Source organism: Lonchura striata, chromosome 16 (assembly GCF_050655825.1).
Source record: "Lonchura striata isolate lonStrDom1 chromosome 16, ASM5065582v1, whole genome shotgun sequence".
Taxonomy (NCBI): Eukaryota; Metazoa; Chordata; class Aves; order Passeriformes; family Estrildidae; genus Lonchura; species Lonchura striata.
In genome coordinates, this window is record NC_140718.1 from 4,817,501 (window position 1) to 4,840,492 (window position 22,992).

Sequence of the window (22,992 nt, forward strand, 5' to 3'; positions counted from 1 at the left end):
GCATTTCGGGTCCCTTTTTCCCACAAATTTCAGGATTTTGGGGAATTTTGGGTGCCTTTCTTTCAATTTCAGGTGATTTGGGGTAATTTTAGGACCCTTTCCCCACAGATCTCCAGAATTTTGGGCAATTTTAGGGGATTTGGGGAATTTTGGGTCCCTTTCCCCCAATTTTGGCATTTTGGGTCCTTTTTCCCCTCAAATTTCAGGAATTTTTGGGAATTTCGGATCCTTTCCCCACAAATTTCAGGATTTTGGGGAATTTTGGCTTCATTTCCCCACAGATTTTTGGGTTTCGGGGCTGTTCTCCCCACAAATTTGAGGATTTTGGGTGTTTTTGCAGCCTTGTCCCCATTAATTTTGGATTTTTGGTATTTTTGGGTCCTTTCCATACAAATTTTGGGGTTTTTGGTATTTTTGTGTCCCTTTCCCCACAAATTTCAGGAATTTTGGGGAATTGTTGATCCTTTCACCTCAATTTTGGGAATTTTGGGTCCCTTTCCCCCACAAATCTCCAGAATTTTGGGCAATTTTGGGTCCATTTTCCCTCAATTTCAGAATTTTTGGGTAATTTTGGGTCCCCACAACATTTTGGAATTTCAGGGGTTTTTAGGTCCCTTTTCCTTACAAATTTTGGGGAATTCTGGGGGGTTTACGTGCCTTTCCCCTCAAATTTCGCAATTTTGGGGAATTTTGGGTCCTTTCCCCTCAAATTTGGGAATTTCGGGTCCCTTTTCCTTCAATTTTGGCATTTTGGGTCCTTTCCCCACAAATTTCCGGATTTTTGGGGAATTTTTGGTCCTTCCCCCCCAGTTTTGGGAATTTTGAGTCCCTTATCCCCAAAAATTTCTGAATTTCGCTGAATTTCGAGTTCCTTTTCCTCAATTTTGGGAATTTTGGCTCCTTTCCCCCCACAAATTTCCAGAATTTTATGTCCCCTTTCCCACAAATTTCAGGATTTTGGGGGATTTTGGGTTCTTTTTCCCCAGAAATCTCTGGAATTTTTTTGAATTTTGGGTCCTTTCCTCTCAATTTTGGCATTTTGAGTCCCTTTCCCCCCAAATTTTAGGAGTTTGGGTAATTTTGGGTCCCTTTCCCTCAATTTTGGCATTTCTGATCCCTTTCCCCCTCAATTTTGAGAATTTTGCGTCCCTTTTCCTCAAAAATTTCGGGATTTTGGGTCTCTTTGTTTCAATTTTGAGTAATTTTTGGGGAATTTTGGGGAATTTTGGCTCCTTTTTCCCCACAAATTTTGGGATTTTGGGGAATTTTGGGTCATTTTGAGTCATTTTGGGTCATTTTGTCTCCCTTTTCAAAACAAATTACCAGAATTTCAGGGAATTTTGGGTCATTTCTCCTCCATTTTGGCATCTCGGGTCCCTTTCCCCTCAATTTTGGGATTTTGGGGTATTTTGGGTAATTTTGGGTAATTTCAGATCCCTTTTCCCCAACAATTTCCAGAATTTCAGGGAATTTTGGTCAATTTTGGCATTTCGGGCGCCTTTTCCCTAAATTTCACGATTTTGGGGAAATTTGGCTCCTTTTTCCCCACAAAATTTGGGATTTTGGGCGGTTTTTAAGTCCCTTTTCTCTGCAAATTTCAGGAATTTCAGGTCATTTTGGGTCCCTTTCCCCTCAAATTTCGCAATTTTGGGGAATTTCGGGTCCCTTTTCCCCACAAATCTCCGGAATTTGGGTCAATTTGGGGTAATTTCGGTGAATTTTGGGCAATTTGGGTGAATTTTGGGCCGGGTCCGTTTTTGGCGCCCTTTTCCCGCCGCCGCCATCTTGGGGCCGTTTTTGGCGCCGCCGCCGCCATTTTGTCGCCTCCCCTTCACTTCCGGTTCGCCGCTTCCGGGCTGGGCGTGACCGGAAGTGACGCGGCGGCGGCGGCGGCTCCGGGCCTGGGGGGAAGTTTTGGGGATTTTGGGGAATTTTGGGCGATTTTGGGGCGTTTTGGGGCATTTTGGGGCATTTTGGGGCTTTTTGGGGTTCGCGAAACTTCCCCGAGGGGTTTCGGGGCTCTCGGGGGGGCCCGGGGGGGGTTTGGGGCCGTTTGGGGCAAGGGGGGGAATTTTGGGGGGAATTTTGGGGGAATTTTGGGGTTTTTGGCGTTTTTTGTGGAATTTTTGGGTGGAATATTTTGATTTTTGGGGATTTTTTTTTTTTTTGGTCAGAATTTTGGGGCTTTTTTGGGGATTTTGGGATTTTTTGGGGGTTTTTTTGGTGGAATTTTTGGGGGTTTTTTTTTGGAATTTTGGGGTTTTTGGGAATTTGTTTTTTTTTTTTTTTTGCCAGAATTTGGGGTTTTTGTCGGGAATTTTTGGGGTTTTTTTTGGGGGGGATTTTTTGGGTGATTTTTAGGGTTTTTTGGGAATTTTGGGGATTTTTTGGGATTTTTTTGGGGGGTTTTGGGGCTCTCGGGGGGTCCCAGGGGGGAATTTTGGGGCCGTTTGGGGGAATTTGGGGAATTTTGTTGAATTTTGGTGAATTTTGGGGGAATTTTGGGGGGAATTTTGGGGAATTTTTGGGGAAATTTTTTGGGAATTTTCGGGGAATTTTTGGGTGAATTTTGGGGAATTTTTTGGGGAATTTTTGCGGAATTTTGGGGTTTTTGTGGGAATTTTTTGGGGAATTTTTGGGGAATTTTTTGGGATTTTTGGGATTTTTTGGGGAATTTTTTTGGTTTTTTTTGGTGGTTTTGGGTCTCTGGGTGGGGGAGGGGCAGCGGGGGGGGTAATTAACGACCGCCCTCATTAATTAGCGCTTAATGAGCCCCCGCTCCCAGCCCTGCTAACGAGCCCCCGGCTCATTAATTACCCCTGGAGGAGTTAATTACCCCTGGGCTCATTAATTACCCCCAGCTCGTTAATTACCCCCGGCTCATTAATTACCCCTGGGCTCATTAATTACCCCCAGCTCGTTAATTACCCCAGGCTCATTAATTACTCCTGGCACAGGTTAATTACCCTGGGATCATTAATTATCCCCGGCTCATTAATTACCCCGGGATCATTAATTACTCCAGGCTCGGTAATTACCCGTGGGCTCGTTAATTACCCCAGGCTCATTAATTACCCCTGGCAGGGGTTAATTACCCCTGGCTTGTTAATTACCCCAGGCTCATTAATTATCCCTGGCACAGGTTAATTACCCCGGGATCATTAATTATCCCCGGCTCATTAATTACCCCGGGATCATTAATTACTCCAGGCTCGGTAATTACCCCTGGGCTCGTTAATTACCCCAGGCTCATTAATTACCCCTGGCAGGGGTTAATTACCCCTGGCTTGTTAATTACCCCAGGGTTGGTTACTCAATTAACGAGGGTCCCAATTAATTAAGTCATTCATTAAGGGGTTCATTAGGGTCCCTTTGTCACCCCTGTAATTAAAAATCCGGGGTTAATTACCCCCAGGCTCATTAATAAGCCCCGGCAGGGATTAATTACCCCCAGAGTCACCTCAGCCAATTAATGAGGGTTGCAATTAATTAATCGGGGGTTAATTAGCGCATGCCCCAGACTTTAACCCTTCCAAACCCCTTTTCCCTCCCTTTCTAATTAAAAATTGGGAGTTAATTACCCCCGGGCTCGTTAATTACCCCTCAGACTCCTCCAGGAGGAGATGAATTAATTAATGAGGCCCTTAATTAATTAATGAGGGGTTAATTAGTGCATCCCCGATACTTCAACCCTTCCCAAACCCCTTTTCCCTCCCTTTGTTAATGAGAAATGGGCGTTAATTACCCGCCGGGGCTCATTAATTCCCCCCCGGGGCTCGTTAATTCCCCCGCGTCAATTAACGAGGGCCCCAATTAACGGCGCAGGGGTTAATTAGCGCCGCCATGGGGGAGCTGAGCGACCTGGACCGGCAGATCGAGCAGCTGCGGCGCTGCGAGCTGATCCGCGAGAGCGAGGTCAAGGCCCTGTGCGCCAAGGCCCGGTAATTAGCGCTAATTAACACTAATTAATGTTAGTTAGTGAGGGTGGGATGGGGATTGTGCTTGTTACAGCTCGTTAGTGCTCATTAATGGTGATTAACAGTCATTAACGGTCACTGACGCTGATCCGCGAGAGCGAGGTCAAGGCCCTGTGCGCCAAGGCCCGGTAATTAACAGTAATTAACGCTAATTAATGTTAGTTAGTGAGGGTGGGATGGGCATTGATGGGTGTTGTGCTTGTTAGAGCTCGTTAGTGCTCATTAACGGTCATTAACGGTCATTAACAGTCACTGACGCTGATCCGCGAGAGCGAGGTCAAGGCCCTGTGCGCCAAGGCCCGGTAATTAGCGCTAATTAACACTAATTAGTGAGGGTGGGATGGGCATTGATGGGGATTGTGCCTGTTGGAGCTCGTTAGTGCTCATTAACGGTCATTAACGGTCATTGACGGTCATTAATGGTCATTAACGGTCATTAACGGTCATTAACGGTCATTAACGGTCATTAACGGTCATTAATGCTCATTAACAGTCATTAACGATCATTAACGGTCATTAAGGGTCATTAATGCTCATTAACGGTCATTAACGGTCATTAAGGGTCATTAACAGTCATTAACGGTCACTGACGGTCATTAACAGTCATTAAGGCTCATTAATGCTCATTAATGCTCATTAACGCTCATTAACGGTCATTAATGCTCATTAACGGTCATTAACGGTCATTAACGGTCATTAACGGTCATTAACGCTCATTAACTCTCATTAACGGTCATTAACGGTCATTAACGGTCATTAACGGTCATTTACGCTCATTAACTCTCATTAACTCTCATTAACGGTCATTAACGGTCATTAACGGTCACTGAGGCTCATTAACAGTCATTAATGCTCATTAACGGTCATTAAGGGTCATTAACGCTCATTAACGGTCATTAACGCTCATTAACGGTCATTAAGGCTCATTAACGCTCATTAACGGTCATTAAAGCTCATTAACGGTCATTAAGGGTCATTAACGGTCATTAACGCTCATTAACGCTCATTAACGGTCATTAAGGGTCATTAACGCTCATTAACGCTCATTAACGCTCATTAACGCTCATTAAGGCTCATTAACGCTCATTAATGCTCATTAACGGTCACTGAGGCTCATCCGCGAGAGCGAGGTCAAGGCCCTGTGCGCTAATTAACGCTAATTAACGCTAATTAGTGATCGTTAGTGAGGGTGGGATGGGCATTGATGGGTGTTGGTGTTTGTTTCCCCTAATTAGCGCTCATTAACGGTGATTAAAGGTCATTAACGCTGACTAATGCTCATGAACGCTGATTAACACTCGTTAATTAGTGCTAATTAACGCTCATAAGCGCTAATTAACGCTAATTTGCCCTCATTAACACTCATTAACGCTAATGAGTGTCCACTAATGCTCATTAGTGCTAATTAATGTTAATTAACCCCAATTAATGCTCACTGACATTTATTAATGCTCATTAGTGCCAATTATGCTAATTAACCCTCATTAGCACTCACTGACACTAATTAACTCTCATTAATGCTCATTAAGGCTCATTAGTGCTAATTAACGCTAATTAACCCCAATTAAGTCTCACTGACACTAATTAACTCTCCTTACTGAATGCTCATTAGTGCTAATTAACACTAATTAACCCTTGTTAACTCATTAACTCTAATGAATGCCCACTAACGCTCATTAGTGCTAATTAACGCTAATTAAGGCTTGTTAACTCTCATTAACGCTAATGAGAGTCCATTAAGGCTCATTAGCGCTAATGAACCCTGATTAGCCCTCATTAGCACTCACTGGCGCTAATTAACATTCATTAAGGCTCATTAATGCTAATTAATGCTAATTAACCCTTGGTGCCTGTTAGCCCTCATTAATTAACACTAATTAGCGCTAATTAGCGCTCATCAATAATGCTCCCAGACCTTAATTAACACTCGTTAACGCCTAACGAAGCCCGGCGGACGTTAATTGGGGCTGATTGGGGTTAATTAGCGTTAATTGGGGTTAATTAGGGTTAATTGGGGTTAATTAGGGTTAATTAGTGTTGATTGCCGCTAATTGTGCTTAGTTTACCTCGTTAATTGGTGTTAATTAGGGGCAAATGAGCCTTAATTGCAGGTAATGAATGTTAATTGCTGTTAATTAATATTCATTGATGTTGATTACTGTTAATTGTGGTTAATGTTAATTTGGGGCTAATTAGTGTTAATTGCTCTTAACTAATGCTAATTGCTGTTAATTGGCGTTAATTAGCGTTAATTTGTGTTAATTTGCATTAATTTCATGGCAAACGGTGTTAATTAGTGGCAACTGCCATTAATTGGGTTTCATTAGTGCTAATTAGGGCTAATTGGGGTTAATTGCGTTCAATGGGGGAATTGGGGCTGATTTCGTGTTAATTGCTGTTAATTAACATTAATTGGCGTTGATTTTGGATGAGTTGGCGTTGATTTTATGTTAATTAGTGTTAATTGGAGTTAATTGTGGGTTAATTGTGGTTAATTTGGGATTAATTAGCGTTAATTAGCGTTAATTAGTGTTAACTTGGGTTAATTAGAGTTCATTTGGGGTTAATTTGGGTTAATTAGTGTTAATTTGACGTTAATTGCTGTCAGTGTCAATCAGCATTAATTTGTGCTAGTTTTGGGCTAATTAGTGTTAATTAGTGTTAATTAGGGCTAATTAGGGCTAATTGGGGTTGATTTTGTGTTCATTGCTGTGGAATTTTTGCTAATCAGCGTTAATTAGTGTTAATTAGCGTTAATTAGTGTTAATTAGTGTTAATTAGGAATAACTTGGGGTTAACTTTTGGTTCGTTTGGTGTTAATCAGTGCTAATTAGTGTTAATGAGTGTTAATTAGCGTGAATGTTGTGCTAATTAGCGTTAATTGGGGCTAATTTGGCGAGGATTTTTGGTTCGTTAGTGCTGACTGTGTGTTAATCAGTGCTAATTAGTGTTAATGAGCGTTAATGAGCATTAATGAGCGTTAATGAGTGCTAATGAGCGTTACTGAGCGCTAATGAGCGTTAATGGTCATTAATGAGTGCTAATTAGCGTTAATCAGCATTAATTAGTACTAATGAGTGTTAATGAGCGTTTATGAGCATTAATGAGTGCTAATGAATGTTAATGAGTCTTAACGAGTGCTAATGAGCGTTAATGAGCGTTAATGAGCATTAATGACCGTTAACGAGCATTAATGAGCGCTCATGAGCATTAATGAGCGTTAATGAGTGTTAATGAGTGCTAATGAGCATTAATGAGCATTAATGAGCGCTAATGAACGTTAATGAGTCTTAATGAGTGCTAATGAGCATTAATGAGCGCTAAATAGGGTTAATGAGCGCAAATGAGCACTATTGAGCGTTAATGAGTGCTAATTAGGGTTAATGAGCATTAACGAGCACTAATGAGCGCTAATAACCATTAATGAGCATTAATGAGCGCTCACGAGCATTAATGAGTGCTAATGAGTGTTAATGAGCGCTAACGAGCATTAACGAGCATTAATGAGCGTTAATGAGCGCTAACGAGCACTAATGAGTGTTGATGAGCGCTAATGAGCATTAATGAGTGCTAATTAGGGTTAATGAGCGCTAACGAGTGCTAATGAGTGTTAATGAGTGTTAATGACCGTTAACGAGCATTAATGAGCGCTAATGAGCATTAATGAGTTTTACCGAGTGCTAATGAGCTCTAATGAGCATTAATCAGTGCGAAGGAGTGTTAATGAGCATTAATGAGTGCTAATTAGGGTTAATGAGTGTTAATGAGTGCTAATGAGCGTTAATGAGTGTTAGTGAGTGTTAATGAGCGCTAATGAGTGCTAATGAGCGTTAATTGAGTGTTAATGAGCGCTAATGAGTGCTAATGAGCGCTAAGGAGCGTTAACGAGTGTTAACGAGTGTTAATGAGCACTAATGAGTGCTAATGAGCGTTAATGAGTGCTAACGAGCGTTAATGAGTGCTAACGAGCATTAATGAGTGCTAATGAGTGCTAATGAGTGCTAACGAGCGCTAATGAGTGCTAATGAGTGCTAATGAGCGGTAATGAGTGTTAATGAGCGCTATCGAGTGCTAATGAGCATTAATGAGTGTTAATGAGCACTAATGAGCACTAATGACCGTTAACGAGCAGCAATGAGCGCTATCGAGCGCTAACGAGCATTAATGAGCGCTAATGAGCACTAATGAGTGTTAACGAGCGCTAACGAGCGCTAATGAGTGCTAATGAATGTTAACGAGCGCTAACGAGCACTGACGAGCGTTAATGAGTGCTAATGAGTGTTAGTGAGTGCTAATGAGTGTTAACGAGCATTAATGAGTGCTAACGAACATTAATGAGTGTTAATGAATGTTAACGAGTGCTAACTAGCGCTAATGAGTGCTAATGAGTGTTAATGACCATTAATGACCGTTAATGAGCATTAATGAGCGCTAATGAGTGTTAACGAGCGTTAATTACTGCTAATTGTGTCAGGGAGATCCTGGTGGAGGAGAGCAACGTGCAGCGCGTCGACTCGCCCGTCACCGTGAGAGGATCGGGGAAATCGGGAAAATCGGGAAAATCCGGGAAATTCCGGAATTCGGGAATTGGGAATTCGGGAATTCGGGAATTCCGGGGAAAATTGGGAATTTCTGGGGAGAAATCCGGGAATTTCGGGAGTTTTTGGAGGAATTTTGGGGATTTTTTGGGCAGTTTTTGGCCAAAATTTGGGAATTTCTGGGGGAGTTTTGGGGATAAATTTGGGAATTTCGGGGAATTTTTCGGGAGTTTTGGGGATTTTTGGGAATTTTCGGTCAAAATTTGGGGATTTTTGGTCAAAGTTGGGGAATTTTGGGTTTTTTTTGGCGGTTCTGGGGGAATTTTGGGGATAAATATGGGAGTTTTGGGGAATTTTGGGAAATTTTTGGGAATTTTGGGGATTTTTGGGGAGTTTGGGAATTTTGAAGAATTTTTGGGGATTTTTTGGGGGAACTTTTGGCCAAAATTTGGGATTTTTGGGGGAAATTCGGACATTTTGGGGATTTTTGGGAATTTTGAGCATTTTTCGGGATTTTGGGGAATTTTGGCAAATTTTTTGGGAACTTTTTGGCCAAAATTTTGGGGAATTTTTAGGGGTTTTTGGGTGAATTTTTCTGATTTTTTTTTAGGGAGAAATTTGGGAATATTTTGGGGATTTGAGGAATTTTTGAGGGGAATTTTTGGCCAAAATTTGGGAATTTTTTTTTTTGAGAAATTCAGGAATTTCGGGGAACTTTGGGGAATTTTGGGGGGTTTCGGGAATTTCGGGAATATTGAGATTTTTTTTGGGATTTCGGGATCTTTTGGGGGAATTTTTGGGATTTTTTTGGGGGAACTTTTGGCCAAAATTTGGGAATTTTTGAGAGAAATTTGGGGAATTTTTGGTGGAATTTTGGCCAAAATTTGGGAGTTTTGGGGTGAAAAATTGGGGTTTGTGGGGGAGTTTTTGGGATAAATTTGGGAATTTTTCGGAATTTTGGGAATTTAGGGAATTTTTATGCATTTTTGGAGGAATTTTTGGGATTTTTTTGGGGAGAAATTCGGGGATTTTGGGGATTTTTAACGGAATTTTAGGGAAAAATTTGGGGAATTTTTGTGGATTTTTGGAGGAATTTTTGAGATTTTTTTTGGGGAGAAAATTGTGGATTTTGGGGATTTTTAAGGGATTTTTCAGGGAAAAGTGTGGCTGGTTTTGGGGTAATTTTTTGGGAATTTGGGGAATTTTGAGGGATTTTTTGGGAATTTTTTTGGGAATTTTGGCCAAAATTTGGGAATTTTTTGGGGGAAAATTGGGGATTTGGGGGGATTTTTTGGGATGAATTTGGGATTTTGGGGATAAATTTGGGAGTTTGGGGAATTTTGGGGATTTTTTTGGGAACTTTTGGCCAAAATTTGGGAATTTTTGGGGGAAATTTGGGAATTTTGGGGAATTTTTGGAGGAATTTTTGGGGGGAACTTTTGGCCAAAATTTGGGAGTTTTTTTGGAGAAATTCAGGAATTTTGGGGAAATTTGGGGAATTTTGGGGGGTTTGGGGAATTTTGGGAATATTGAGAATTTTTCTGGGATTTCGGGAGTTTTTGGGGATTTTTGGGGATTTTTTGGGGAACTTTTGTCCGGAATTTTGGGGAATTTGGGGATTTTGGGGGTCTTTGGGTGAATTTTGGGTGATTTTGGGTGAATTTTGGACAAATTTTGGGTGATTTTGGGTGAATTTGGGGTGAATTTTGGGTGATTTTGGGTGGATTTGGGTGATTTTGGGTGAATTTGGGGGTGTTTTGGGTGTTTTTCGGTGATTTTGGGTGATTTTGGTGAATTTTGGGTGATTTTGGGGGTGTTTTTGGGTGAATTTGGGTGAATTTTGGGTGCTTTGGGTGAATTTTGGGTGATTTTGGTGAATTTTGGGTTGATTTTGGGTGTTTTTGGGTGTTTTTGAGTGAATTTGGGTGATTTTGGGTGATTTTGGGGGTATTTTGGGTGTTTTTGGGTGATTTTGGGTGATTTTGGTGAATTTTGGCTTGATTTTGGGTGTTTTTGGGTGTTTTTGAGTGAATTTGGGTGATTTTGGGTGATTTTGGGTGATTTTGGTGAATTTTGGGTGGATTTTTGGTGAATTTTAGGTGATTTTGAGTGTTTTTGGGTGATTTTGGGTGATTTTGGTGAATTTTGGGTGTTTTTGGGTGATTTTGGGTGATTTTGGTGAATTTTGGGTGGATTTTTGGTGAATTTTAGGTGTTTTTGGGTGTTTTTGGGTGATTTTGGGTGGTTTTGGTGAATTTTGGGTGATTTTGGGTCGCTTCTCCCCAGGTGTGCGGGGACATCCACGGGCAGTTCTACGACCTCAAGGAGCTGTTCCGGGTCAGTGACCCCTGACCTCTGACCCCCGAGTGACCCCTGACCCCTGAGTGACCCCTGAGTGACCAATGAGTGACCCCTGACCCCTGAGTGACCCCTGACCCCTGAGTGACCCCTGACCCCTGAGTGACCAATGAGTGACCTCACCTGTCCCATCTCACCTGTCCATGTCTCACCTGTCCATATCTCACCTGTCCATCTCACCTGTCCCATCTCACCTGTCCATATCTCACCTGTCCATCTCACCTGTCCATCTCACCTGTCCATGTCTCACCTGTCCATCTCACCTGTCCATATCTCACCTGTCCATCTCACCTGTCCATCTCACCTGTCCATATCTCACCTGTCCACCTCACCTGTCCATATCTCACCTGTCCATCTCACCTGTCCATCTCACCTGTCCATATCTCACCTGTCCATCTCACCTGTCCATGTCTCACCTGTCCATCTCACCTGTCCATCTCACCTGTCCATCTCACCTGTCCATATCTCACCTGTCCATGTCTCACCTGTCCATATCTCACCTGTCCATGTCTCACCTGTCCATGTCTCACCTGTCCATCTCACCTGTCCATGTCTCACCTGTCCATGTCTCACCTGTCCATGTCTCCCCTGTCCATGTCTCACCTGTCCATATCTCACCTGTCCATGTCTCACCTGTCCATGTCTCACCTGTCCATCTCATCTGTCCATCTCACCTGTCCATCTCACCTGTCCATGTCTCACCTGTCCATATCTCACCTGTCCATGTCTCCCCTGTCCATGTCTCACCTGTCCATCTCACCTGTCCATGTCTCACCTGTCCATATCTCACCTGTCCATGTCTCACCTGTCCATCTCACCTGTCCATGTCTCACCTGTCCCATCTCACCTGTCCATATCTCACCTGTCCATGTCTCACCTGTCCATCTCACCTGTCCATATCTCACCTGTCCCATCTCACCTGTCCATGTCTCACCTGTCCATCTCACCTGTCCATCTCACCTGTCCATCTCACCTGTCCATATCTCACCTGTCCATGTCTCACCTGTCCATCTCACCTGTCCATGTCTCACCTGTCCATCTCACCTGTCCATCTCACCTGTCCATGTCTCACCTGTCCATGTCTCACCTGTCCATGTCTCACCTGTCCATGTCTCACCTGTCCATCTCACCTGTCCAGGTGGGTGGGGATGTCCCAGAGACCAATTACCTGTTCATGGGCGACTTCGTGGACCGCGGCTTCTACAGCGTGGAGACCTTCCTGCTGCTGCTGGCGCTGAAGGTGAGACAGGTGGGACACACCTGGACAGGTGAGACACCTGGGACAGTGGGACACACCTGGGACAGTGTGACACACCTGGGACAGTGTGACACACCTGGGACAGTGTGACACGGGTGTGACACGGGTGTGACACACCTGGGACAGGTGTGAGACCTTCCTGCTGCTGCTGGCACTGAAGGTGAGACGGGTGGGACACACCTGGACAGGTGAGACACGGGTGTGACACACCTGGGACACGTGTGAGACCTTCCTGCTGCTGCTGGCGCTGAAGGTGAGACAGGTGGGACACACCTGGACAGGTGTGACACAGGTGTGACACAGGTGTGACACTGCTGTGACACAGGTGATACAGGTGTGACACGTGTGACAGGTGTGACACAGGTGTGACACAGGTGTGACACGTGTGACAGGTGTGACACAGGTGTGTCAGAGGCGTGTCACAGGCATGTTACGTGTGCACGTTTCTGTTATACCTGGTACAGGTGTGACCGGGCGTGTCCCACCCGTGTCCCCTGTCACACACATGTCACACACATCACACACGTGTCACACCCGTGTCACACCCATGTCACACACGTGTCACACACGTGTCACATGTGTCACACACATGTCACACATGTCACACCTCTGTCACACACATGTCACACACATGTCACACACGTTTCACACACGTCACACACATGTCACACCTCTGTCACACACATGTCACACACATGTCACACACGTGTCACACACGTGTCACACACATGTCACACACATGTCACACGCATGTCACACGCATGTCACAGGTGCGGTACCCAGACCGGATCACGCTGATCCGCGGGAACCACGAGTCCCGGCAGATCACGCAGGTGTGTCCTGTCACACACATGTCACACACGTGTCACACACATGTCACACGTGTTCAGGTGCGGTACCCGGACCGGATCACGCTGATCCGCGGGAACCACGAGTCCCGGCAGATCACGCAGGTGTGCCCTGTCACACACATGTCACACCCATGTCACACCCGTGTCACACACATGTCACACACATGTCACACATGTCACAGGTGCGGTACCCGGACCGGATCACGCTGATCCGGGGGAACCACGAGTCCCGGCAGATCACGCAGGTGTGCCCTGTCACACCCATGTCACACACATGTCACACACATGTCACACCCGTGTCACACACATGTCACACACATGTCACACACATGTCACACAGGTGCGGTACCCGGACCGGATCACGCTGATCCGCGGGAACCACGAGTCCCGGCAGATCACGCAGGTGTGCCCTGTCACACCCATGTCACACACATGTCACACACATGTCACACCCGTGTCACACACATGTCACACACATGTCACACACATGTCACACAGGTGCGGTACCCGGACCGGATCACGCTGATCCGCGGGAACCACGAGTCCCGGCAGATCACGCAGGTGTGTCCTGTCACACACATGTCACACACATGTCACACATGTTCAGGTGCGGTACCCGGACCGGATCACGCTGATCCGGGGGAACCACGAGTCCCGGCAGATCACGCAGGTGTGCCCTGTCACACACATGTCACACACATGTCACACATGTTCAGGTGCGGTACCCGGACCGGATCACGCTGATCCGCGGGAACCACGAGTCCCGGCAGATCACGCAGGTGTACGGCTTCTATGACGAGTGCCTGCGCAAGTACGGCTCCGTCACCGTGTGGCGCTACTGCACCGAGATCTTCGACTACCTGAGCCTGTCGGCCATCATCGACGGCAAGGTGCGCACCTGGGCACTCACCTGGGCACACCTGGGCACTCACCTGGGGCACCTGGGGCACCTGGGCACTCACCTGGGCACCTGGGAACTCACCTGGGCACCTGGGATAGACCTGGGGGCACCTGGGCACTCACCTGGGCACTCACCTGGGCACACCTGGGAACTCACCTGGGAACTCACCTGGGCACCTGGGAACTCACCTGGGCACTCACCTGGGCACACCTGGGGCACCTGGGGGCACCTGGGAACTCACCTGGGCACCTGGGCACTCACCTGGGCACACCTGGGCACACCTGGGGGAGGTGGGGCACGGAGATCTTCGACTACCTGAGCCTGTCGGCCATCATCGGCAGCAAGGTGCGCACCTGGCACAGACCTGGGCACTCACCTGGGATAGACCTGGGCACACCTGGGCACACCTGGGATAGACCTGGGGGCACCTGGGCACCTGGGAACTCACCTGGACACACCTGGGGGAGGTGGGGCATGGAGATCTTCGACTACCTGAGCCTGTTGGCCATCATCGGCGGCAAGGTGCGCACCTGGGAACTCACCTGGAACCTGGGCACTCACCTGGGGCACCTGGGCACACCTGGGGGCAACTGGGCACTCACCTGGGCACTCACCTGGGCACTCACCTGGGCACACCTGGGCACACCTGGGCACTCACCTGGGCACCTGGGATGGACCTGGGATAGACATGGGATAGACCTGGGCACAGCTGGGAGTGTTTAAAGGGGGGTTGGGACACACCTGGGCACACCTGGGCACACCTGGGCACTCATCTGGGCACATCTGGTGGCACCTGAGCACACCTGGGAGCACCTGGGGGCACCCGGGGCAGCTGGAGGGGGTCGGGACACTGAGGTCCCCCAATGATCCCAAATCGCCCAAAATGTCCCAAATGTCCCCAAAATCCCCAAAATGACCCAAATCCCCCAAATCCCCCAAATCCCCCAAATTCCCCAAATCCCCCAAAATCCCCCAAACTTTCCCAAATTCCCAGATTTTCTGCGTGCATGGCGGCCTCTCGCCGTCCATCCAGACCCTGGACCAATGTCCCGATGACCCAAATCCCCCAAAATGACCCAAATCCCCCCAAAGTGACCCAAATCCCCCAAATATCCCAAATGTCCCAATGAGCCAAAATCCCAAATTGCCCAAATATTCCCAAATCCATCAAAATGTCCCAAATCCCCCAAATTCCCCAAAATTTCCCAAAATGTCCCAAATGCCCCAAATCCCCCAAATGCCCCAAATTTCCCCAAAATGACTCCATGTTCCAAATCCCCCAAATTTCCCCAATGACCCCAAAATGTCCCAAATCCCCCAAATCCCCCAACAGTCCCAAATCCCCCAAATCCCCAAAATTCCCAAAATCCCCCAAAATGACCCAAACTTTCCCAAATTCCCAGATTTTCTGTGTGCACGGTGGCCTCTCGCCGTCCATCCAGACCCTGTCCCGATGTCCCAAATCCCCCAAAATGACCCAAATCCCCCAAAATCCCCCAAATCCCCCAAAATCCCCCAAATCCCCCAAATGTCCCCAAATCCACCAAAATCCCCCAAATCCCCCAAATCCCCCAAATATCCCAAATCCCCCAAATTAACGAAATGTCCCAAAACGTCACCAATGGCGCCAAATGTCCCAAATGTCCCAAAATGTCCCAAAATGTCCCAAATCCCCCAAATCCCCCAATTTCCCCAATTTCCCCACATCCCCAAAATCCCCAAAATCCCCCAAAATGACCCAAACTTTCCCGAATTCCCAGATTTTCTGCGTGCACGGCGGCCTCTCGCCGTCCATCCAGACCCTGTCCCGATGTCCCAAATCCCCCAAAATGTCCCAAATCCCCCAAAATGACCCAATTTCCCCAAATCCCCCAAATCCCCCAAATCCCCAAAATCCCCCAAATTAACGAAATGTCCCAAAATGTCACCAATGGCGCCAAATGTCCCAAAATGTCCCAAAATGTCCCAAAATGTCCCAAAATGTTCCAAATGACCCAAATCCCCCAAATGTTGCAAAATCCCTCAAACCCCCAAAATGTCCCCAACGTCCCCAAAATGTCCCAAATGTCCCAAATGATCCCAAAATGTCCCAAATTCCCCAAATGAACCAAATGGCCCAAAATGTCCCAATGAGCCAAAATCCCACAAATTGCCCAAATATTCCCAAATCCACCAAAATGTCCCAAATCCCCCAAATCTCCCAAATCCCCCAAATGCCCCAAGTTTCCCCAAAATGAGTCCATGTTCCAAATCCCCCAAATTTCCCCAATGACCCCAAAATGTCCCAAATCCCCCAAATCCCCCAACAGTCCCAAATCCCCCACATCCCCAAAATTCCCAAAATCCCCCAAAATCCCCCAAATTTTCCCAAATTCCCAGATTTTCTACGTGCACGGCGGCCTCTCACTGTCCATGCAGACCCTGTCCCAATGTCCCAAATCCCCCAAAATGTCCCAATTTCCCCAAATCCCCCAAATCCCCCAAATGTCCCCAAATCCCCCAAATGTCCCCAAATCCACCAAAATGTCCCAAAACCCCGAAATCCTCCAAATGTCCCCAAATATCCCAAAATGTCCCAAATCCCCCAAACGACCCAAATTCCCCAAATGTCCCAAATCCCCCAAAATGTCCCAAATCCCCTAAATTCCCCAAAATGTCCCAAAATGTCCCAAATGCCCCAAATCCCCCAAATGTCCCCAAATTTCCCCAAAATGACTCCATGTTCCAAATCCCCCAAATTTCCCCAATGACCCCAAAATATCCCAAATTCCCCAAATGTCCCAAATGCCCAAAATTATCCCAAAACGTCCCAAATCCCCCAAATGTCCCAAATCCCCAAATTCCCCAAATTTCCCAAATCCTCCAAATGTCCCCAATGTTCCAAAATCCCCCAAATGTCCCAAATGTCCCAAAATCCCCAAAATGACCCAAAATCCCCGAAACTTTCCCGAATTCCCAGATTTTCTGCGTGCACCCCCAAACGACCCAAATTCCCCAAATGTCCCCAATGTCCCAAAATCCCCCAAATCCCCCAAATTCCCCAAAATGACCCAAATCCCCCAAATCCCCCAAATCCCCCAAATCCCCCAAATTCCCCAAATTCCCCAAAATCCCCCAAACTTTCCCAAATTCCCAGATTTTCTGCGTGCATGGCGGCCTCTCACCGTCCATCCAGACCCTGGACCAATGTCCCGATGACCCAAATCCCCCAAAATGACCCAAATCCCCCCAAAGTGACCCAAATCCCCCAAATATCCCAAATGTCCCAATGAGCCAAAATCCCAAATTGCCCAAATATTCCCAAATCCATCAAAATGTCCCAAATCCCCCAAATTCCCCAAAATGTCCCAAAATGACCCAAATGCCCCAAATCCCCCAAATGCCCCAAATTTCCCCAAAATGAGTCCATGTTCCAAATCCCCCAAATTTCCCCAATGACCCCAAAATATCCCAAATCCCCCAAATGTCCCAAATGCCCAAAATGATCCCAAAATGTCCCAAATCCCCCAAATGAACCAAATGACCCAAAATGTCCCAATGAGCCAAAATCCCACAAATTGCCCAAATATTCCCAAATCCCCCAAATGTCCCCAAAATCCCCAAATCCCCCAAAATCCCCCAAACTTTCCCGAATTCCCAGATTTTCTGCGTGCACGGCGGCCTCTCGCCGTCCATCCAGACCCTGGACCAGATCCGCACCATCGACCGCAAGCAGGAGGTGCCGCACGACGGGCCCATGTGTGACCTGCTCTGGTCCGACCCCGAAGGTACGGCCGGGCACACCTGGCACACCTGGGCACACCTGGCACACCTGGGCACGGGTGGGGCAGGCGAAAATCCCCGAAAAAACCCCAAAATCCCCGAGGTTTTACACCGAAATTCACTGAATTGGCCCCAAAATTCACCTGAATGTTCTTGGTGAGGGACAGGTGAGGGACAGGTGAGGGACAGGTGAGGGACAGGTGGGCACACCTGGCACACCTGGCACACCTGGCACACCTGGGCACGGGGGGGGCAGGCGAAAATCCCCGAAAAAAACCCAAAATCCCCGAGGTTTTACACCGAAATTCAATGAATTGGCCCCAAAAATCACCTGAATGGGCCCCAAAAATCACCTGAATTCTCCCAAAAATTCTTTAAAATGTTCAAGGTGAGGGACAGGTGGGGGATAGAAAAAACCCCAAAAAAACCCCAAATCCCCAAAAAAATCCCCAAATCCTCGAGGTTTTACCCCAAAATTCACCTGAATGGGCCCCAAAAATTCCTTAAAATGTTCAGGGTGAGGGACCCAAAAAAACCCCCAAAATCCCCAAATCTTTGGGATTTTACCCCAAAATTCACGGAATGGGCCTCAAAAATCCCCTGAATTCCCTCACCTGTGCTGGGGCTCACGCGCACACGCGTGTTCTCACGTGTTCTCACGTGTACACGCGTGTTATCACATGTACACGCGTGTTCTCATGTGTACACATGTGTTATCACATGTGCATGTGTGTTATCACATTTACATGTGTGTTATCACGTGTACATGCGTGTTATCACATGTACACACGTGTGCTATCACATGTACACGTGTTTTCTCACATGTACACCTGAGTTCTCACATGTACATGCATGTTATCACATGTACATGCGTGTTATCACATGTACATGCGTGTTATCACATGTATACGTGTGCTATCACATGTACACGTGTTTTCTCACATGTACACCTGAGTTCTCACATGTACATGCATGTTATCACATGTACATGCGTGTTATCACATGTACACGCGTGCTATCACATGTACACGTGTGCTATCACATGTACACGTGTTTTCTCACATGTAGACACCTGTTCTCACATGTAGACACATGTTCTGACATGTAAACACGTCTTCTCACATAAACATGCGTGTTTTCCCATGTCAGACACCACGGGCTGGGGCGTGTCGCCCCGCGGCGCCGGGTACCCTCACACGCGTGTTCTCCCGTGTTTTCCCGTGTCAGACACCACGGGCTGGGGCGTGTCGCCCCGCGGCGCCGGGTACCCTCACACGCGTGTTCACACATGTTATCCCATGCAGACACCACGGGCTGGGGCGTGTCGCCCCGCGGCGCCGGGTACCCTCACACGCGTGTTCTCACGTGTTTTCCCGTGTCAGACACCACGGGCTGGGGCGTGTCGCCCCGCGGCGCCGGGTACCCTCACACGCGTGTTCTCACGTGTTTTCCCGTGTCAGACACCACGGGCTGGGGCGTGTCGCCCCGCGGCGCCGGGTACCCTCACACGCGTGTTCTCCCGTGTTTTCCCGTGTCAGACACCACGGGCTGGGGCGTGTCGCCCCGCGGCGCCGGGTACCTGTTCGGCTCGGACGTGGTGGCGCAGTTCAACGCCGCCAACGAGGTCGCCATGATCTGCCGCGCCCACCAGCTCGTCATGGAGGGCTACAAGTGGCACTTCGGAGAGACCGTGCTCACCGTCTGGTCCGCGCCCAATTACTGCTACCGGTATGCTAATCACATGCTAATTAGGCGGTAATTAGCTGGTAATGACGTGGGGTTGCTATGAGGGACAGGTGGGGTTTGGGCACAGCTGAGCAAGAAGTGACAATACCCAATTAAGGGGTTTTGAACAGGGCTGGGAGGGTGGAAATGGGGCCAAATTAGTGCTGACGGTATGCTAATGAGATGCTAATTAGGCGGTAATTAGCTGCTAATGACGTGGGGTTTCTATGAGAGACAGGTGGGGTCTGGGCACACCTGGGCAGGGAGTGACAGGGCCCAGGTGAGCGGCTCTGGAGATGAATGGGAGGGCGGAAATGGTGTCAGTATGCTAATGAGATGCTAATTAGGGGGTAATTAGGTGGTAATTAGGTGGTAATGATGTGGGGTTTCTATGAGGGGCAGGTGAGGTCTGGGCACACCTGGGCAAGAAGTGATGGGACCCAGGTGAGGGGTTTTGGATGGGGCTGGGAGGGTCTAAATGAGGCCCAATTATTGCTGCTGGTATGCTAATGAGATGCTAATTAGGCGGTAATTAGCTGCTAATGATGTGGGGTTTCTATGAAGGACAGGTGGGGTTTGGGCACACCTGGGCAGGGAGTGACAGGACCCAGGTGAGGGACTCTGGACAATGGTAGAACCAGTGTCTAATTAGTGCTGCCAGTATGCTAATGAGATGCTAATTAGGTGTTAATTAGCTGCTAATGACATGGGGTTTCTATGAGGGACAGGTGGGGTCTGGGCACACCTGGGCAGGGAGTGACGGGGCCCAGGTGAGCGGCTCTGGAGATGAATGGGAGAGTGAGAAAGGTCTCCAATTAGTGCTGACGGTATGCTAATGAGATGCTAATTAGGGCGGTGATTAGGTGGTAATGACGTGGGGTTTCTATGAGGGGCAGGTGGGGTCTGGGCACACCTGGGCAGGAAGTGATGGGACCAGGTGATGGACTCTGGAGATGAATGGGAGAGTGAGAAAGATCTCAAATGATTGCTGTCGGTATGCTAATGAGATGCTAATTAGGTGGTAATTAGGTGGTAATGACATGGGGTTTCTATGCGGGACAGGTGGGGTTTGGGCACACCTGGGCAGGGAGTGATGGGACCCAATTAAGGGGTTTTGAATGGGGCTGGGAGGGTGGAAATGGGGCCAAATTAGTGCTGATGGTATGCTAATGAGATGCTAATTAGGCGTTAATTAAATGGTAATTACGTGGGGTTTCTATGAGGGGCAGGTGGGGTCTGGGCACACCTGGGCAGGGAGTGACGGGGCCCAGGTGAGCGGCTCTGGAGATGAATGGGAGGGCGGAAATGGTGTCAGTATGCTAATGAGATGCTAATTAGGGGTTAATTAAATGGTAATGACATGGCGGTTGTATGAGGGACAGGTGAGCTCTGGGCACACCTGGGCAGGGAGTGACGGGGCCCAGGTGAGGGACTCTGGACAGGGGTGGGAGGGCGGAAATGGTGTCAGTATGCTAATGAGATGCTAATTAGGGGGTAATTAGGTGGTAATTACGTGGGGTTTCTGTGAGGTACAGGTGGGGTTTGGGCTTTCCTGGGCTCCAGGTGCGGCTCCAGGTGAGTCCGGCAGGTGAGAGCGTGCTGAGAAACCCTCAGGGAGCGCCTAATGAGATGCAAATGAGATGCAGATGAGCAACACCAAGGGGGCGGAGCCGGGGCTGTCAGGTGGGGCCGGGCTGGGTTTGGCAGCCCCAGGTGAATTGGGCAGGTGGGAATGGGCTAAAACCCCCCAAAACCTGACTAATGAGATGCAGATGGGATGCAAATGGTATGCAAATGATATGCAAATGAGGAGGGAGACAGAAAGGGGGCAGAGCCAGCACAGTCAGGTGGGGCCGGGCTGGGTTTGGGATCCCCAGGTGAGCCCAGGAGGTGGTCAGGTCAGTAAAACCCTGCTGAAGCCGACAAATTAGATGCAAATGATATGCAAATTATATGCAAATGAGATGCAAATGAGATGCAAATGAGGTTTGAGACATAAAGAGGGCGGAGCTGGGGCAGTCAGGTGGGTTTGGGATCCTCAGGTGAGGTGGGCAGGTGGGCGGGTCACTAAAACCCCCCTGAAACCGACAAATGAGATGCAAATGAGATGCAAATGAGATGCAAACGGGATGCAAACGAGGCTGTCCGCCAGGTGCGGGAACGTGGCGGCCATCTTGGAGCTGGACGAGCACCTGCAGAAGGAGTTCATCATCTTCGAGGCGGCGCCGCAGGAGACGCGCGGCATCCCCGCCAAGAAACCCGTGGCCGATTACTTCCTGTGAGCGCCCGGGCGCACCTGGGCACACCTGGGGCACCTGGGCACACCTGGGTACTCCTGGGATAGACCTGGGCACACCTGGGGCACCTGGGGGCACCTGGGGCACCTGGGCACACCTGGGGCACCTGGGCACACCTGGGTACTCCTGGGATAGACCTGGGCACACCTGGGGGCACCTGGGATAGACCTGGGGGCACCTGGGCACACCTGGGCGCACCTGGGGGCACCTGGGCACACCTAGGTATTCACCTGGGGGCACCTGGGTACTCCTAGGATAGACCTGGGCACACCTGGGGGCACCCGGGATAGACCTGGGGGCACCTGGGGGCACCTGGGATAGACCTGGGGGCACCTGGGGGCACCTGGTCACTCACCTGGGGGCACCTGGGGGCACCTGGGCACTCACCTGGGGGCACCTGGGATAGACCTGGGCACACCTGGGGGCACCTGGGCACACCTGGGGGCACCTGGGATACACCTGGGCACACCTGGGGGCACCTGGGCACACCTGGGGGCACCTGGGTACTCATCTGGGGACACCTGGGCACACCTGGGCACTCCTAGGATAGACCAGGGCACACCTGGGGGCACCTGGGGGTACCTGAGATAGACCTGGGAGCTCACCTGGGCACACCTGGGGGCACCTGGGGGTACCTGGGCACTTCTAGCATAGACCTGGGCACACCTGGGGGCACCTGGGCACACCTGGGTACTCACCTGGGCACTCCTGGGGGCACCTGGGATAGACCTGGGCACACCTAGGGCCTCACCTGGGCATTCCTGAGTACACCTGGGCGCTCACCTGGGGGCACCTGGGATCAATCCGGGCACACCTGGGCACATCTGGGGGTACCTGGAGGCTCACCTGGGATAGAGCTGGGCACACCTGGGGGTACCTGGGCACACCTGGGGGTACCTGGGCACACCTGGAGCCCCCCTGGGACACGGGGCAGGCCTGGGGACCCCCTGAGACCATTGGGGTGCCCCCAGGTGAGTGCCCAGGTGTGCCCAGCTGTGCTCCCAGGTGTGCCCAGCTGTGCCCAGGTGCCCCCAGGTGTGCCCAGGTGACCTTTGGGTCCCCTCCCCCCCCCCCCCCCGCGCGCGTTTTGGGGCCAAATTTGGGGAATTTTTTTTTGTGTTTCTGCCCCGTTTCGGCTCCGTTTGGATAAAAAAAAGTTGGAAAATCCCAAAAAATTTTCCGGGAATTTTTGGGAAAGGGTGGGGGGCGGGGGGGCAATAATCCCGTCATCCTCCGCGGCACGGCGAAGATGGCGGCGCCCAGGGGGCAAGATGGCGGCGCGCAATTCCCACGTGGCTGCGGGTCCAAGATGGCGGCACCCATAG

General features: G+C 48.9%; 1 protein-coding gene across 3 annotated transcripts; it reads left to right on the forward strand.

Annotated features, from left to right (window-relative positions):
- The first annotated feature begins 1,858 nt into the window (after nucleotides 1-1,858).
- PPP4C (protein phosphatase 4 catalytic subunit) lies at nucleotides 1,859-22,859 on the forward strand. 3 transcript variants are annotated; one of them, XM_085593470.1, is made up of 10 exons: nucleotides 1,859-1,906; nucleotides 3,825-3,941; nucleotides 8,452-8,503; nucleotides 10,802-10,852; nucleotides 12,012-12,113; nucleotides 13,699-13,872; nucleotides 17,524-17,650; nucleotides 19,184-19,373; nucleotides 21,523-21,660; nucleotides 22,693-22,836. In XM_085593470.1, exons 2-9 carry the CDS (start codon nucleotides 3,844-3,846, stop codon nucleotides 21,650-21,652), a joined length of 924 nt encoding a protein of 307 aa, XP_085449596.1. In that variant the 5' UTR covers nucleotides 1,859-1,906; nucleotides 3,825-3,843; the 3' UTR covers nucleotides 21,653-21,660; nucleotides 22,693-22,836. The 3 variants fall into 3 exon arrangements, with proteins under 3 accessions (XP_085449596.1, XP_085449595.1, XP_085449597.1); XM_085593469.1 differs by having other exon boundaries at nucleotides 21,523-22,743; XM_085593471.1 differs by lacking the exons at nucleotides 1,859-1,906; nucleotides 3,825-3,941 and adding an exon at nucleotides 3,976-4,279 and having other exon boundaries at nucleotides 21,523-21,648; nucleotides 22,703-22,859.
- The last annotated feature ends 133 nt before the right edge of the window (nucleotides 22,860-22,992 follow it).

Coding starts and splice junctions, on each gene's coding strand:
- PPP4C (XM_085593470.1), top strand. CDS start 3,844: ATGGGGGAGCTGAGCGACCTGGACCGGCAGATCGAGCAGCTGCGGCGC. Junction 12,114..13,698: donor TGCTGCTGCTGGCGCTGAAG/GTGAGACAGGTG, acceptor ACACATGTTCAG/GTGCGGTACCCGGACCGGAT. Junction 13,873..17,523: donor CGGCCATCATCGACGGCAAG/GTGCGCACCTGG, acceptor CCGAATTCCCAG/ATTTTCTGCGTGCACGGCGG.